At 41.3% G+C, this 15,593-nt stretch overlaps 1 protein-coding gene across 3 annotated transcripts in view; it reads right to left on the bottom strand.

Moving 5' to 3' along the window:
* FEZ1 (fasciculation and elongation protein zeta 1) overlaps positions 1–12,770 on the bottom strand; it is a 32,283-nt gene extending 19,513 nt beyond the window's left edge. For 2 of the 3 annotated variants that reach the window (XM_088139088.1, XM_088139089.1), the window contains exons 1-3: positions 12,631–12,770; positions 5,499–5,840; positions 505–604 (exon numbers count right to left, since the gene is read on the bottom strand). In XM_088139088.1, the coding sequence (XP_087995214.1) occupies positions 505–604; positions 5,499–5,809 (411 nt within the window). In that variant the 5' untranslated portion in view covers positions 5,810–5,840; positions 12,631–12,770. Of the gene's footprint in view, positions 1–504; positions 605–5,494; positions 5,841–12,630 lie in introns of those variants that run through there. The other variant, XM_088139090.1, reaches the window with a different exon arrangement.
* Between the last annotated feature and the right edge of the window lie 2,823 nt (positions 12,771–15,593).

Genomic DNA, 15,593 nt, shown 5'->3' with positions numbered 1-15,593 from the left:
GCATCAGAGGAAGTTTTAGAGCAGAGCATCAAGTGGCTTATTGCTAACGAACAACAGACATCAACAGTGAAAGCTACTGTACAGCAAACTCATTATGGAATGGTTCGGTGTTAATGAACCAGACCAGTGCCAGCTAAATTTCACTCATATTCTGCAGATTTAAAAGAAGCAGAGATCAGGCAGTTATTGGACTATGTGTTGGAGTCCCTGCACTAAGTAGGGGGGAGGGAGGGGACAGGGATGCCTATGATTCCAACTAAGGATACACATCAAAAACTTGGAAATAACAGTATTCGTGGAAACTGGGGAGGTCTGTCCTGCTATCCTGTAAGAGTTTTTGGCACATTCTTAGGTTCTTCCTTGTGGAATGACAGCCAATTGTCATTTTAAGGCAGCCATTCCCATTTCCTAGATTTTAAACAGAGCTTCAGCACAAGGTTGCCCCCTTTTTCATCTTATGAGTAATGGAGGGGAGGGTTGAGACAGGCCCATCCAGGTAACTACCTCTGTGTCGGAGACATTCCCATTGAGCACTTCGATGTTAGGGTCCCTCAAGTCTTCGGTGATGGATGGGATGTAATTGTCTGTCAGAGCGTCCCAAACCCTGGAGAACAAAGCAAGAGGTTTTAATATAGAGAAGCTGTCTTGAAAGCAGAGATGCTGCCCTCAGGGCAGTTGGCTCCGTCTGCAGAGTTCAAAACACAGCCTAAAGGCAACGACTAAGCTGCCCATTCTTTCTGGGCGAAGGGCCCAATCCCAGGCAACATATAAATACATCCAAGCTGGCCATGTGCTAGAACTGATATAACTTGAATTCTACATCTCTTCGGTCCAGATCTAGCCCAGTGCTGTTAAAAAGGAAAGGAGGGTTTTCAGTAGCAGATGACCATTAAAAATATCTTCAGCTAAGAAATAATGGACTGAATCCAAGATGTCTTGCATGCGGAAGGTGTTCTCTACTTAGACGTTATTTCACACTAAGCGTAGGTTCACAAAAATGGATGTAAGGCAGAGGCAGTGATTTTGCTCCCCCCAACAGTAGCATTTCTGCACAACTTCGTAGAACATTACGAGGGTCTTCACTTTTCCCACCTTGAGTCCTTCAGCACTCCCTCCTGTTGGTCAACAGAGCAGCACTAACAATTGCTGGTGTCCTGTCTGCTTCTTTGTTTTTCCCTTGCTGTGTTTGCCACTGTGCGGGCATGCAATAAAGCCAGAAAGAATAGGCAGCAAAACACCCCAGCACTGTCATTTTAGGGAGGGAGGGGGAGAAAAATGGAAGAACTGGAAAGTGGAACAAGACAGCAGTTCACACACTGCAACTAAAAAAGAAATGCAAATGTGTTATGTTTTCTCTGGAGCAGTAACCAAGCAAATTACCTTCTAAAGTTAATCAGGCTTCATGGAAAGACCACCAGAACCCCACAGCATCAAGGGAAGCATCAGTCTTGGATCAGAATAAAGCTTGTATATGGAAGGGCCCTTAAGCTAATCAAGATCTTCTACAAACAGAATTGGTTGCTATAGGATCTGCTAATTAACGACTGAATGAATTCGAACACAAGCATCAGAGAACATTATTGGGTTCTTTCCATTACCTGTAATCACCAGGATGTTTATTTTCAACATTTCTGTTCTTAATTTAACCTCTCTATTCTGAAAAAAAGGTCAGCAGTAATAAATTCATATGTTTTCAGTATTGTGAGTCTGATCTCTATTATTCATGTTTGGACAGCCAAGGAGCAGAACTGCCAAGAACGTAAACTGCCTAAATAGGTGTCATTAGACCCCAGGCTACTCTGAGGGTTCCTGGCTCAGCTAAGAACTAAGTTCTAAGCCCAATTCTATTTATTCAATACGTTATATTTTCTTCGGATACTATCTTCTGGTTCCATGTCCATTCTCTCCAACGTGGCCGACATTGTCCTGAGCAAATCAAACAGAAAATATTATTTTCTACGGCAACATAGCTATCAGGAGGTGGGGCAAGGAGGAACATCAGAGAATCTTGGGCAGAGATCTACCTAACCAATAAAGATTGCTTTAGTCCATGTCCATAAAAGTATTCATCTTCCTGCATGTTTTCTAAGAGATTCCTAGAATATCCTTCGGAAATCACCCAAGACTGGTCACCCCATTCCAGATGGAAGCATCACAATATGCTTTTTGACCTGCATCTTCATATTTGTGAGTAGAAGACATCTCTCACTTATGTATTTCATCACATGGTTTATACGGAGACAGTGAACAAATTTATTTTAAAAAGTTATGGGAGCGTGTGATAAATTATGACTCAACCGGAGACGGGATTGTCCTTACCTCTGACTGTGAAAGGGAGAGGGAGAGAAGGTGAGACCCACCTCATCAGTCTCTTAAGACCAGCAGTTATCTGGCCCTTTAGACTTAATATGTGGAGGAAAGAGTGAAAAAGAAATGAAATCAATCACTGTAACTAAGATAAATAGGTATTAGAGAAAGACAAATGGAAAAGTTCTCCCTTGTCATTGGTCTCTTTTGAGAACTATTGATTTATTCTTCCCAAATGATTCTGTTTGTTTTTCTTTTCCTGTCTGTGGGTTGGGATGATATATATTTTGGTTATCCTTGTTTTCTAGCCATGGACTACAATAAACTGCTTTTCTGTCTCTTATGTCAGATTATTATTATTACTATATTGTTCTTATTAAACATCGTTACTCATATTACATTACTTGTACAGTGGCTACTTTTACCCTTCCTAGCCAAAAATATATTTTGTGGATTTTAATCTGATGATAGCTGCTGGAGCCGCTTAAGGTGGGGGCTTTTATTCCATTTTGTAGATGGCTACTGCCTGTGTGGTTTTATTTAATATTTGTAGTTATTAAGGCAATTGTCATAATATGGCTCATAGCTGTTGTTCATTCAAAAGAATATGAATGGCAGATCCTCACTTGCTGCATGATTGACCAAGTAAAATCCAACCACAGAACCAAGGACAGTCGTTGGCTGACTGAGTGACAGTTTCCAGCCTTCTCCCATTCAAACTCCAAAAGGAGGAACAAGTAGATGGTGAGAACTGAGCTAGATCAATTGTTGTACAGTGGCATTTTCTCTGTTTCAGATTGAGTCATCACGACGACAAAATGTACACCTACTGAATCAACAGCCTGGTTGGTTCTGACAGTCATGGTGATTCAACTGGATGCAACTGGTTCTATTTTAAAAACTGAAGAGTCCCTGTCAATACTCTGACACTTCCAGTGAAAAGAAAGGAACTAGAATTACCTCTGCTCTGCAGCCAACAGGCCTGAGTCTTTCTTGAAACTGATGGCATTACAGTTAAATCTCCTAATAGCAAGATGATAGGGCAGATCTTGATCTAACAGACGGAGATTCATATGTCTGAACTAGGCTCTTAGGCAAGCAAGTCCACTTTATTTCCCCAAACAGGAGAGTTGGGGTTCACAGAACAATGTCAGGACCCCATTCCATGGGGTGACCTCCACTAGAATCCAGCTCTCCCATTAAAGAGCTTTCTGACTGATTTCTGCAAGAGTTGGATCAGGCCTAGAGTTGTTATCTGATAATGCATTTTTAATATCCCAATTTTGGACAAGTTCAGATCTGTTCGCATCTCTTTATAACAGTAAACAATGTGTCTATTCAGGAAAAAAGCAAACAACTGCATATCTGGGGTCAAGCCAAAAAAAAAAAAAAGATCAAAACCCTAAACCCTCCCAGCTGCATGGAGTTCAGCAGGGCAGCAACAGATCAACAGCCAGAAGAACAAAGATTATGAAAATCTGTTCCTTGTTGTGCAACACAAAGAGAAGTCATGCCTCTGTTCATGAAAGAGATGTTGGGTTTTCTTGGGCAGACAAAATATTGCACTCAACTATTGCTGGCCACACCTGCCTTCCAAATGTGTATAAACTATGTACATTGATCACTGTGAAACAGTAACAGAAACATTTAAATGATTTGCCATCTTAATGCGGCCACTAACACTTAGCTAATTAATAATAAAAGCAGAAATGCATCACCAGAAAAGAGGACAAAGACACAAATCTGCACAAAAGTTGACTATGTGAATTCATCTGTAAAGATGCAAACTTAGAAATTACTATAATGGTAATATAGTTCACCTCACTATCTTGGAGTGACTATGACCAGCTTATGTATATGTAGAATCTTGGGCTTCCCTAAATTGAACCGTTGGGTCCAAACAGAACTGATACTCCTCAGCACAACTCTCTTTATTTAATGTCAAGAAATAAAGCTAGAAACATACATGGCATTGTACTTACTTCAGTTTCAAAACTGCTTTCCATAACAAAAGAAAGCTTACTCCTTCTAATATATATGGCTATCTAAAAGCAGTTTAGGGCTAGAAAGGAGCAAGGTTCTAAGATCATTTAGTTCCGGATCCTTAAAATTAAATTAAAATAGCTGTGCTGTTTAGCTATGCATAAAGCTGTGCCTTTATGCCAACTCAGCTTGCAGTACAGAGAAAAGCTATTTATAGGCAAGTCCAAACATTTGGTTCTGGTTTCTGACTCTGATTTAAACTGATACAGCTGTTCCAAGAGAAGACTGCCCAGAGTTGTCTACAGGGGGGCAAAAAAGTCAGGATGGAGACTATGACCATCTGAATAAAGCCCCACTCTTTTACATGCATTGCATTGCATTTACATTGCATGTAAAAAGGGATGGGACCTTGTGTGGTGATACTTATCCTCTTGACTTTTTTAAACACCTCCCCCCCCCGCCCCCCATGGATGCCCCTGGACTGCCCTCCTTCTCCATGAAGAGGAGATTCTACTATCCAATGCATTTTACTGGTTTAAACAAGTGGGTCGATCGTGCTGAGTTTATTTTTAATTTGGAGCTACAAGGCATATTTGCGTAGGCCTGGTATTTCCGTCTGAGATGATGTTGTATAGCAAAAGTAATTAATTTTTTTAAAAAAAAACCTACTGGAAGAGCAGTTCTAATCCAGTTCAGAGATGACCTAAGGAGTGGGTTTTTTGACCTTTTTTTTTTTCTATATGCCCTTCTATCTAGGGAAGAAAAACATAAAACCACATAACATGCTAATTGTTCCACTAAGGACGATAGAATCTATAAATTTAGTTTTGCTTCTTGTTTTTTGAATTTTGGACTGCTTGTTTTCATATCAGTTTGCACATATCAGTTTGCACATTTTTCTTTAAAGGCTGCACAAAAATGCCATCCATCTTTGTGATTTTTTTTTCAATGGAAACAATTTTGAATCTATCTGAATAGATGCTTTATATCAAATCAGATTTTCCCAACCCGGAGCCCTTCAAATAATTTGAGACTATCATTCCCACAGGTCACTTTCAATAAAAGGGACTTTAAAATAACAAAAAGGAAGAAGAAACACTGGAATCTCATTGCCTCCGTAGATGTTCTATTAGGTGTCTTCAAGTAGAAAACAGTGTGAATGTGCTAACCGGAAACACTTTTCTGTAACTGTTCATTTCTTGACTTACTCTTCATCCTGCAGATTCTCCTCCTCTTCCTGGATCTGAAAGTGGTTCTTCACGGGAGCCAAGTTCTCTGTTTTGGCATTGTAATTCCGAAAGCAAATGTTGAGCTTCTCATCAAATTCATTGACCAAATCTTCCATGGACTTGAAGCTGATGATCTCAGAAGAGAAGTTCTCAAGCTCAGAAAGGGAAGGATCTTCCAAGTGCTGAGATGAGGAGCCATAAAAATAATGAGATTTCTCTTCCCTATCTGCTATGTAGCATGGCCTCAGATCTTCAAACTCTTCATCCAGGCTTACCAAAGGGGCTTCCATATTGGATTGACAAATGGAAGAAGGATGACTTCTGCAATACAAAGGACAGGAATGAGGCAATGGTAGCAACCAGTCAACCCTGACCTCAGCAGTACAGCATTGGTTATGTCCCATTGCATGCAGTCAAACTTATCCTAGGGAATTATCTTGGTTCATCTTTTTCAGGAAAATACTTTTGTGCAAGAGTAGCAAATGAGATAGGCTTTTGCTTCCTGGTGTTAAGTTACCACAGAAGCTTTCACTGCTGAAAATAGCAGGAGAAAAAGGAAGAAGAGACAGAAAGAATGATAAGATAACAAATAAGTCTTGATTGTGCCATTTCTTCCTTGTTTGTTACAATTGACACCAAGCTTTTTAAAGCTTTCAGCACCAGTCTAAGACATACCTGTTCATCCAGTGTTTCACTTAAACTGGTACTACTGTAACTTGCTGGCATCCTTTCAAAGAGTTTTTACTGAACTGTTATTTGTTTCCAACTTATAGGAAAGGGGGGGGGGTTAATGAACTTTACCCTTCTTTGGAATTGTTTTTAGGGATAGTGGATTGAAATTTTATAAGTAAATAGTAAATAAAACCACTGATTCCAAACAGCAGAAGAAGTAATAATATCTAACCAGAGCCAGCTTCCATCAAAACTGATGATAGAACAGAAGCAGCAGATGAACCAAGTAAGGAAGTTCCATGACTTTGAAGATGAAATTGCTCATCTTCACATACTGGAAAGAAGAACCACCAAGCAAAAGAATAGAGAAAAGAATGAGCAAGAAATAGAGAATCCCCATCTATAGCTACCATGGCTATAACATAATAATATTCTGGCAGAATTTTGCAGCAATTGCAGATGACTCCCCCATCACAAAAAGGAAGAAAGGAAATGCTCATGCAATTCTGCATTTGGAAATACCAGCTGAATTATATTTTACTAAAGGATACAGTCAAGTCTACCTTTGTGCTCAATACTCCATCATTTTTACCAAAAACAAAAGGGAAGGAGAATTATTCTCCCCCCACCCCCACCCCCCAAAGCTATTCTCTGATGACTCAACTCCAGTTCAAGGATATGTGAAAAAGAAAAATCTAGCTCGGGTTTAAACAACTGAATTCATGTACAAGGAATATTGGGGGAAACCCGTTTTTTAAAGCAAAGGCAAAGCTGCAGAGTGAAGAGACAGAGTCACAAGCTGCCTTAATTGAAAAGCATGATCTTGCATATAATCACCTTAAGAAAAGACATTTGAGTCACTTGCAGTGGTTGAATTACAGCTGCATGACACTGGCAGTAAAAACACAAATAATATTGCCTCGGAAAGTTCTTCTGCCAGCTAAATCCAGATTGCTTCCAAGCATTCTGCTTTGATTTGATAAAGTTAGGGGCTGGGGTGGGGGGAGGCTGAACCAATTTAATTTCCGAAGAGAACCATTAACTTATTTGAATATCGCAATTTGGCAAATGAATTCATCCCCCACCCCAGCCTGAGACTAAGGCAAAGTTCTGTAAAGCAGGGCTTAAAAGAAGCTGCCTGCTGGGTCTGCTCACTCCCTCTAGATTTCTTTGCTGATTGATGGATGGGAGCCTCAGCTCTCCTTCTGGATTAAAATTGCTCTATTGTCACCATAGTCATTACAAAGAAAAGGCATCGTGATTGGGCTGCAGATCTGTTGCTGTGACAACTCCCCCCTCCCCCCACCTTGGGGCACAAAGGAACAACTGTTGCTGTCATTTCAAGGATCTGCAGATGAATCTAAAGCATTCTGCAACTTTCTTGGAAGCCAAGCTGATTTGAATAAGCAACGCCTTGATTGTCAGTTCATGAAACTCAGAATGAAATGTATGGATTTCCCAGGTGGCCCTCCAGACAGCTCCTCGCTGATATTTTGCATGCACTGTTTTACCACAAAATGTGGGACATTCATATGTATTAATGATCCGCTCTGGATCAGCAGCACGGGATGGAAGGGAAGCAATACCTATTCTGTATCTCTGTGTGTCTGTCTCTGGTTGCACATGGACTGGATTCAGGTTGAAAAACCACAGCTCTATGACACAGGGCAAGCATTGCATTTAGATAGTCTCAGGTCCTTCCAGTTAAAAGAGTTAGATTGTGGGAGACGTTCTTGCAATCAAGGCATGAGAATAATAGCAGTAACAACAACAGTAGTAATAATAATAATAATAATAATAATAATAATAATAATAATAATAATAATAATAATGGCATCTATGCAAGAATTACATTTTCATTGTTGATATGAAAACATGATGATGATGTTAAAATTTTATGCTCTTTTCCCAAGCAAACTGATTGCCATCTAGAACACAATGCATCAGCTATTAACAATAATTGAAAAGTAAAGAATAATTTTTGTTGATGTGGCAACACCCAGGGAGGGCAGAATCAAGGAAGCACAACTGGAAAAAATTACAAATATAGAACTCTAATCATCAAAATGGACAGATTGTGGGAAAGATCTTGCAAAGTCATCACCATAGTTATTGGAGTATCAGGGAGGATGACAGACAGATTAAACACCTTTTTACAAGGACTAAATATTTCAGGTATATAAGGTGTGGATAAAAAAGACACCTTGCTGGGCACATGTTATATCTTAAGATGCTACTTGGAATAATTCCTACGTTCCTGACTGGGACTCAAATTTCCAAAGAACACCAGTCAAAGAAGTGATTGTTTTGTTTGTTCTCTGTACTTCCTTATTCTTTCATGAATCAAAACCACATCACCATCATCCTACCTGCTTAGGGTAGCATTATCTCTGTTCAGTGCCCAGCCTAAGATAACCTATATTAACTTACCTGAAATCCCTAGGCAATCAGGAACTCATGCACAGTGGGTCAGATGGCTGGCCAAGAAAGGACCTATCCCTTCTCCGCCAGTCTGGTTTATTTCCATGCTGGCCTCTACCAGTATCAAGACCAAGGAAATAAAAAAGACAAAAGTCAGAAAAGAGTACTTTTTCCAAAAATTTCTATTCCATCCCTTTTTCTTCTCTGCAGAGGAAACATTCCTCAGGGCCAGCATGAAAACAGAGGATACTAATCTCTTCTTAGCAATACAATGGGGTGTATCCCTGAAGGCTAACAAGTTGCGTTATAGCTGAAGAGTCCTCTAGGCAATTCTGCCAAGGCACTGATGTCCAAATCTGTAACATCCCTACTGTTCTGTGACTTGTCCTCTCTTCACTCCATCTGCCCTAATGCTCCCACAATAGCTGTGCCCTACTTATGACTCTATAGCACCAACAGCTTTCATTATTCCTATACTGAACTCTTGCACATAGCTCCACCTGACAACTCCAAGACAACTCCATCTGACCCAGCAGACCTGACACTATTGTGGCCATTCAGAGATTCTTCCTGCTACCCACATTATCAATCACTGATCTTTCCACTCCTTCTATTTTTTATTCTAACTAAATTGACCTCCAGATGCAAGAGGAAACTCAGCTTCTGGTCAGGCAACAAAGCAGAAACTGACCTTCCAATTACTGCTTCATTTCACATAAGCTTCCAATTCCCTTTGGTCAGTATGATATGACAAAAACAGCTGAAGGTAGAAGTCAAAGGGAAATAAGAATCAAAATCTGTAATTTACATGGCATTGCCACCCATTTCCCTTTGTCCTTCTCTGTATAAAAAAATCCTAAAACATCTCTCATTGTATTTTTTGGAGAAGACACACTTTAATGTCTCACTCTGGGGGGTTCTTCTCATGCTGTTATTTAGGAAAGCCTTATGGCTTCTGGGTTCATGACAATCAGCACAACTCCTTCTCAGACATAAAGTTGAAAGAAGCCAAGGACCATCACCCAGTGCCAGTGGTTCGTAGGGTTGGCATGCACTAAGGCTTGCCTTTCCAAATGGAGGGCTGCATGGTACACATGGACCTGCAGCTTTTTCCCCACTCTTCCTTGTTACTGCTGCCTGCTTGCTTATTGGCTCTTTGTCGGCCAATGAATTAAGAGCAGAGACTGGGAGGACGTGGCTCATTGAAGGAAAGGAAGGAAGACTGACACAGAGAAAGTCATCCAAGGTCACGAGTCAATATCATGCCAACTTGTGACAAGACACGTTTTCCAACTTCCCAACCGCAAGATCACTCACTGATGATCCTGCAGCTTGGCCGCGTGAGAAAGTACATTCAGGGGACTCAGACAAGCAAACCAAGCCATGTGTTACTACAGGGGAAGATAGCAAGCAAACCATATCTCCTATCTGACCTGGCAGAAGTCCCGTGCATTCTTTAAAATGTAGCAATCTATCGGAACTTCCCGAATGAGAATTCCACACAGGCTAGGAATGCTAGAAGTTTAACCCCTCCTCCCAATCAGATCAGGAGACCCCCAAGTTGGAAAACGCTGCTCTGCTGCATCAGGCTTAGGCTAAATTGATTGGCCCTACAGTAGCTCATCATCCATCAACTTAAAAGCCAAGACGGTGTTTGTTCTTTGGGATAAAGATGTGCAAGGGGAAAAATTGTGTTTTAGTAAGTTCGAAGCCATTCAGAATGCATCTTGGCAAATGCAAGATAGGAAATAGCAAGCTAGGCACTTAGGGGGCTGCTTCTATCTCCCCCAAAAGAGAGAGGAACTGCAGCATCAAAAAAGAAAACAAAAGAAATGTGTATTTACTTATGCTAATGTATACTTACCTATGCAAATTTTGAAATAATTGCTATGTTATCAATAGAAATATATTACATTATGTTATCAGAGGGTAGACTGTAACCAAGTAAGTTGTGTATTTGCACAGTCTACCATAGTAACGGCTGATGGGTACGTTCAAGGCCCCTGGCTCTCCCTTCTGACAGCTATCATTAGACTGGATTTGGATTGAATAGTCCATCCAACATTTTTAAATCAAGAACCCATCTCTGTAAAGCAAGCTTCAAGTCATGCACCACCCAACATGAGCTCACTTTGCAACTGGGAAAAAAAACACAGTCAACCACCCACTCTGTAATTTAACTTCTCGTGACTCTGAGGAGGGAGCCGAGTTTTAGCTCTAGAAACGTGTAGTCCACATTTTAGCATCTCCGAAACAAGCTAAGCACAACATAGGGAGAGTGAATTATTAGGGAGTGAGTTTGTAGAAGTTCATTAAAGGCTCAGTAAGGATGTTCTTTCTTTCTCTCTTTCATACAGTAACCCCACTAAGTATATCGCTATTATGCGCATGTTATAAGATGTGAGTGGAGAAACAGGCATTATGACTTGTAGCTGGTGACTCAGTGAACTCATATTTCCCTCTTACAATGGCTAATCCTTAGGACAATTTCATAAATACACCTTATTTCCAACTATGAAATGCAAGGCTCAGAGGCCTAGATGGAAAAGCCATGTCTTCTATTGTCCTTAGACAGAGCTGCCTCCAAGTTTGAGATGATGGGCAAAAGCACTGTCATGGGCCCTCTCTTTTGATAGGTACTGGCAGCAGTGGCCATCAGCCAGCAACAACCTAAGGTAGCTGAGATCCATTGTTATAATCCACTGAATACCATTTCCCAGAGAGATGTTACACCGGGGGCAACGTGAGGGCAGCTGAATTCACATGGCTGGTGCTCCCAAAAGGCCAGTGAGAGTGTCATCCATAAGCCCCGTCCAAGTCATGGGACTCCAGAAGATGCCAGTTCCTGATTTTAGCCCTGGCCTAGCTTCCTTGAGCCTTCCCAGAATGTTCCACATCACAGTTATGCTATTCAGGAAAGGATGACACCAAGAGCTTACTTTCCCTTACAAGACAGTCCACCAGGAGTAGAAATGGGCAAAGCCCTATTTTAATGCTGATCTTCTAAAAATCAGTGAGGAAAAAGCAAAACACCTACAAACCATGGCCTCATCCCTTTCTGTTTTTGCTTTCACAGCATCCATCTGCAGAGATGCACAACTCAGCTTCCCCAGCATGCTCACGTTAACATCCCTTCTGTCTCACCACCAACCAAACAGCACCTTGCAGGTACATCCACCTGCCCTGACAGATTATATAGGCTTGATCCTCCCTCTCAGCTGTGCCTCCATCAGCCTCTCTCACAGGTTCTCGCATAAAACACACACACACTTCACAAGATATCACAGCCTCCTTCCCAGTTCTGAAACAACTCATCATTTTCCCACCCATTTCTGATGCTAGAAATCATGAGCCTATAATGATGTTACCTCCAATAACCCCCTAAATGCCCAAACATCCTCCACATAGGAGCACACGTACACCTGCCCCATGCAGTCTCTAAATAAAAACCTCGCTGCTCAGACATTACAGGCCTCATTGCAGAGACCCCCTCCCAACTCTTTGTCTCTGCAAATATCCCTGGTCACATCTCTCATTCCCTCTCGGTCCAGCCGCTTGATGGACAGAGACATTTCCCACCTGTACAAATACACGTCTCGTATCACACAGCCCAGCTGTCACTTGAACAAAAGACGAAACATCTCTTCTCCGAGCCCTGGAATGCAGCTTTAATCTATAGGCAAGGAGGCAATCCCACATAGATCCCTTCCTCCAAACAGACAAACCTTGTTCACATGTGCAAAGACGGCGCTGCCCTGCTTCCAACAGCTCCCCACTTGCCTAAACATGTATGCACATGTCAGGAACTCTTAGCATCTCATCCTTCTTTTACAGGCAGCAAAATTACCCCACCCCGGTGGCAGGCTGCTGTTATTTTGAAGGGTCAGAATGTGGGGAGTTGAAAAGGTATGATCTGCTGGGCCTTTCATAGCAGACAATAGGAGAAAGCACCTTTGAAATCTTTGCCCATGAGACACCTCTGGTCTTCTTGCCCATCCCAGCCTCCACAAATACACACCTGAGCGTGCCGGCAACTCTCCTCTCAGCTCAGCATCCCATCCGGTAGGCCCAAGTGATGGAAAGAAGAAAGGAAAACCAGTTCTGCTAGAGGAACCAGTCAGCAGCTTTCCGTCTGTACAGGAGGAACACTGTGCGCTGTTCCTAGCCACTCGGCTGCCTCCCCTCTCTGCAGAGAGCTTGAACGAGCCGTGGGCTCAGCCTCCCTCATCAATATGCATTAACTCCAAGACACGGATGGATAGCAACAACGCGATTGCTTTCTGATCCAGATGCCAGGCCCCTCAAAGAACATGGAAGCCCTAATTAGAGTCCAGAGATATGGAGATGGGAGATGAAATCTGGGAGGTTACGCAGCCAGTTTGGGGAAAGCAGAAATGTTCTCCATCCTTTATTCAAAGCCTGCAAAACAAAGTGGTGAACACAGCTCCAGCCAAGCCTATTGAGAAAACAGCTGCATCACTTTGGCTCCCCACCCCTCCAATGGATGGAGTCATCTTCGTATAAAGGAATATTCTAAAACAGTGCCAGAGCTGAAGTATCTGCTCCTGATGAGGCTCTTACGGAACTAGAGGAATGAGTGATTATGCTACAAGGAGGAAAAGATGTCACACAGCTCTTTTTCCCCTGCAAAAGGCACATAAATAAGAAAATTTGGGGGGAGGGAGTGGCAGATTTCAAGGAGCAATCATTTTGAACCTATACACCCTCTTCCCAAAGCAAAGCAGCTGAAGTCAAGAGGCTGGAGTTGTTTGGAATTCCAAACTTGAACTCCTAATAGTTGATTACTTTGATCTTCATGAACATTTATGCCTTTTAATAAAATTGGTTATTCTGAAAAAGTTCTACCAAATTCCTCTTTTGTGGTGACACAGAATAACATGGCTCCCCCCCCCCCCCCGGTTTAGATTTGATCTGCAATGTTTCACTGGATTGCTTGTTTTCCAGGGACCCACAATAACAAAAGACCAAATTAATCAAGCAACATGCAGCTGTAGGTTATGTTTTCAAAATAGCCTTTCAACTCAACCTCTCCACTTGATTCTCCTAGAACAGGGTTCCTCAACCTCAGCAACTTTTAAGATGGGATTAAGAATTCTGGGAGTTGAAGTCCACCCATCTAAAAGTTGCTGAGGTTGAGGAACCCTGTCCTAGAACATACTGTAGGTTATGTCTCCACTTGTTTTCTGCTAAATCAAGCTCATGTAAAGAACCCAGAATCTCTTCCTCTTAATGTATGGTGCTTTTAGCAGGGTAAAATGAGGATTAAGAATGGACACTCTTAATAGAGGTTTCTGTTACTTACCAGTTGGAAAATAAGCTTAATGGTGACATTTTTGTCATGTAATGCGCGTCCCAAAGTCAACAACCTAAAGAAAATCACAGTATTGGGTGAGTGTTCCAGTCCCAGTATCCTGGAAGACATGGTGATGTCAAAGAACCTACCTTGAAATTCAAGCTAAAGCAGAAATGTACAGCTTATGAACCAGATATGTGAACTCCTGTATCAGTGTATCTAAGTATGGATGTCTTTCTTAGAATCTCTCTTCCATGGGTTTCCATCATCCAAGAGAAAACAGACAGCTTTCTCAATGGTAGCATCTCATTTGTGGAATCTTCTCCCATGGGACATCTGCTCAACTATTACCTTTTCTTATTATGCAACTGCATTCTTATTATAGTAGACCTTTTATTGTATTTGATGGTACTTTGGGCTCAACATATTTGATTCCTGCTCGGTTGAAAGGCAACATATCCATTTTTATAAAGATAAATAAATGGCAGCAGTGACAGACCAAAACCACCTGCAACTGATAGCTAGTGCAGAATTTGAATCTGAAATACAATACTCACACCAGAGAACTGTTTAGGGTGGAGAACAAAAACAATGTAAAATAGTTAATTGGAATCTTGAACATTTCACACTGCAGAGTTGTGTTGTAGGTTATATTTTGTTTCTTCTCTTGAGCATAAGCCTGTGATAAGAATTATTGTAAACATAAAAGGCACTGAAGAAGCCTTTTGAAAGAACAAGACGACAGCATGAGCAAGCAAAAGTCCAAGGGGAACATCTGAGTCCAATTGCTGATAACTTCCCCATGCATGCCCATTTCAACAGCAACACTGAAGGAATGAGCTTGAACATGTGGGAAAAGAAATGATCAAAGAAACAGAAGCAGCTATAATTTCATGGGTGCAGTAGATGTGTGTATGCAAACAGACAGGCAAGGCAATCAGATTGGCACTTCCTTCAAGAAACAGATTAGCATCCAGCAGGAAACATGGTGAACTATTCTGATATTTCAGAGCATTTCATCTTGCCTGAAAGGTTGTCCATCTGACAAGTGTTATTTCAAGGACATGCTATTGTCACCACATATTAATCCCATTTTCATCCTGGCTGCCGGCAACGGATGCCCAAAGTGACTTTGCTTTATCATGGCTTGGTTGTCTGAAGCTTTGGGGATATGTATCAGCCACCATAAACAGTTAACCCAAATGGTTACAGAGTTTCCCTGTGAACATAACCATCAGCCTTTAACAAAAAAAGAGTGTTCCCATTTATTGCTTCACCATCCAGAATCTCACTGATATACAGAATTCTTATTGTTTTCAAAAACAGGAAGCAATGTAGAAAACTCATTTTGCTGCCATGTACATTTGGGTCCAAGGACTATATAAGAGCCCTGAAACTGCTAACTCTTTTACTCAGAAGGTAAACCAGAACTGCAGGCAATATTGTACTGAGGCTTCCATTATAATCCTGTCCATGTTACACATAGATGGGTTTTGCTGTGAGCATTTCTCCCAAGTAAATATTCTGTAATATTTACTAAGTATAACTGATTTTCATCCTAAGTATAACTGACCAAAAAGAAGTACCCTTGAATTCAATGGGGATCCATTGGGGATTGCAATTCAATCATAATACTTTACTTGTAGCATCCCCATTCTTTTATCAGA

This window comes from Python bivittatus, unplaced genomic scaffold (genome assembly GCF_059951505.1).
Source record: "Python bivittatus isolate LINGU-HERP-01145 unplaced genomic scaffold, Pbiv_v1 ctg000320_np1212, whole genome shotgun sequence".
In the NCBI taxonomy this organism is placed as follows: domain Eukaryota; kingdom Metazoa; phylum Chordata; class Lepidosauria; order Squamata; family Pythonidae; genus Python; species Python bivittatus.
This window is presented reverse-complemented; position numbering and strand designations above follow the sequence as displayed.